General features: G+C 37.2%; 1 protein-coding gene and 1 long non-coding RNA gene across 5 annotated transcripts in view; both read left to right on the forward strand.

Annotated features, from left to right (window-relative positions):
* The window catches only part of COL1A2 (collagen type I alpha 2 chain), a 68373-nt gene that overhangs the window by 31711 nt on the left and 33880 nt on the right, over nt 1–2782 (forward strand). For all 4 annotated transcript variants that reach the window (XM_019508437.1, XM_019508435.1, XM_019508438.1 and 1 more), the window contains exon 16: nt 2254–2307. In XM_019508437.1, coding sequence (XP_019363982.1) covers nt 2254–2307 — 54 coding nt within the window. The remainder of the gene's footprint in view (nt 1–2253; nt 2308–2782) is intronic.
* LOC109291419 overlaps nt 2319–2782 on the forward strand; it is an 893-nt gene continuing 429 nt past the window's right edge. Inside the window, exon 1 of the long non-coding RNA XR_002095839.1 lies at nt 2319–2762. This is a non-coding gene — a long non-coding RNA (uncharacterized LOC109291419). The remainder of the gene's footprint in view (nt 2763–2782) is intronic.

Below are 2782 nucleotides of genomic sequence, written 5' to 3' on the forward strand. Positions count from 1 at the left end.
AAAAAGCCCAAAAAACTAACATTGCAAACAACTAAAGTCTATTCAAAACTCTCCCTTTTTATAAGGGGGGAAAAAAGACTTTCCCTTTTTTCTGCCCTTGACTCTTCCACAGATCTCCCACTTATTTCATGGAAAGTCCTGTGTCTCTCCAGTGCAGAAAGATGTGTTTTCAAATGCACCCCTCTACCACCACAAGCATTACATTAGCAAATTTCCCTTTCTGCTTTGAAAGCTTCAGGATCCATGCTGGAACAGGATTTGTTTAGACTGGTTCTTTTTAAAATTGTGGTGAAAATTTCAGCAGTAAATGCTTTGGCTTTAACTGAGTAGACAATAGTTTAATTTATGAATTTCATATTAGTTCTACAATTTGGTGTATTGAAAGGCATACAGAGCTGTGCTGCTTATTTCAAACAGAATGGACCATACAGCTGGGATTTGATTTTACTCTCCAGAGCAAAACCACAAGGCTTCCCTTCATGTGCAATTTTTCACACTCAGCCAGATTCCAATGGGTTACTTGTTATGTAAATCCTATTGGCTATTGCAAAGTGAATTTGGATTACAACTGTTCTGAGGTCCAAATTGAGTCCCTTTTGTGCTGAATTATTAACTTTCTATGCCAGATTTTAACTTACAGATGATTGGGGCCTGATCTTGCAAACATCACAAAACACTTCTTAGGGTACTGTAAACAACAAAAAGCCATGGTTGTGTTTCCCATAGTGTGCTATCTCTGTCCGCTTAAAACACTAAGAGATCCAAGCTGAGAGAATCTTGGCAAATAACTTTTTTCATGTATAATTAATATGGAATTTATCATGTAGTATTATACATAAATTAATGTGTAATACTGTATGATAAAATTCATATAAACCAGTATTTAAAAGATACTATAAAAGAAAGAACCTGTAAGATCAGAATGATCAAAAAACCCCACACACGGCAGATGCAGACATTATGGTCATTATCTATGGCTTTAAATATAGTAATGCAGGATTGCAATGATTCTTTCAAATGAAAAATAATTTACAGCAGACCAAATTATCTTCTCTTACACAGGCATACATATCCCAGAGGGCCCCTTTCACTTCATTTGGATCAATGGAGGCAGCATTGCTTGCCCTGACATAATTAATAGATACTGACCCAACAGTCATAGAATAAACAGTTTGGCAGTACTAACATCTGCAAGTTATAGAGCTAAATCTATAAACACAGTTTAACTTGGTATATATTCCAGAATGTTTGTCCCAAAAGAAGGACAAGCATAAAGTTCCCAGACAGAATCCAGATGCAGCAAGACAAGTGGAATAGCATCTTTGGTGCAGAAATTCCATTTTTGCCCTTTTAAAAACTGATCCATTTTAGTTAAAAATGGGTGTGGGGGGGGGATAATTTTCTTAATACCATAATGAGTTTCTATACCTAGTGTAAAAAAACAAAAACAAAAAATTGCCAGCCCTTGGAACTCAACTTGACTAAACAGAAATTCAAACAAGCAAATGGGTAAAGTATCCCAATCCATAATGAAAAGTGCTGGGGAGTAATAATACAGCCTAAGCAGTGCTCATTGCAGGAGAGTGGAGTTGTACTCTTTCACTCACAGAGCCTTATTTCCTTTTTTTTTGGGCAATCAAAATAGCAACTTTAGAATTACTTCATATCTTAAAATTGGATCCTACCCTCAGCTGCCTTGTGGCCTGACCCAATACCTATTGAAGTCAATGGAACACTATCATTAAATTCAATGGAAGTTGCATCCAACACTGATTTACAAGAATCTCCCATTCCCCCATGCAATACACAAGGTTACTGTGACGAGCCCACATGCCTCTACAGTGACATGCACACCGTTTTCCCAATGGGGAATGGCCACCTGAGTAGCTGAGAATAGTATGCTGCCCTTTGCTCACTGTGATAGTTTGTACTAAGAGATACTTTCTGTACTTAGCTGCTCAGATGTTTGAGTGTAGGGTATTTGTTCATTCATGAACAAGATGTTCATCCATGTTGTCTGTAGTTGTTCATTCATGAATTTTTAGCCCTCATGCTAACATGATTGAGTATCAACCCTGCTCCTAATTGCTTTTAGGAAACTAGACTTGTCACTTCCCAGTGTTAGAAGATATGTTGACAGTCTGACATGATTCACATTTTTCAGATAAATCTTTGTTTTCCATACATTCATTATGGCAACTGACATGTCTGTATTTTCAATGGTCTTTCTAAACGGTTTCATTCATTTTATAGGGCCCTATCGGTTCTGCTGGTCCTCCAGGTTTCCCAGGTGCTCCTGGTGCCAAGGTATGAATATCTTCTCCTTTTACACATTAGGGAGAGGCAAAATGTTGTAGCTAATGCCTATAGGCAGCAAAGTGTAGTTTGGCATCTGAACTGGGATGCTTTTAAACCAAACATTGTGACAGATCAAAATGAGGAAAAGCCCTTGGAGGCTTCTGGAAACAATAGTAATAGTACTTTAAATCATGGAGACTTTACCATGATGGGGTTTTTTTATTTTCCTAAGTATTTGCAGGAGGGGGGTGTAGCCCTGTTCCATATAGTGCTCAAAATGGCTGTATTTGCATGTATACAAACCAAATGACCAGATGTCAAAAACTCTGTGAGATGTCATGCAGTAGAGAATTGGATCACTTACATTCTGAGTTCTGAACACTATTATGGAGAGCTGACATGTAAATATTTTAAAATAAGTGAAATTTCACTTTGATTCTTAAATAATTTGCTGAAAACTAAAGGTTAAATCCACTTTGTATAC

This window comes from Gavialis gangeticus, unplaced genomic scaffold (genome assembly GCF_001723915.1).
Source record: "Gavialis gangeticus isolate Ggan-Ray unplaced genomic scaffold, GavGan_comp1, whole genome shotgun sequence".
NCBI classification, from domain to species: domain Eukaryota; kingdom Metazoa; phylum Chordata; order Crocodylia; family Gavialidae; genus Gavialis; species Gavialis gangeticus.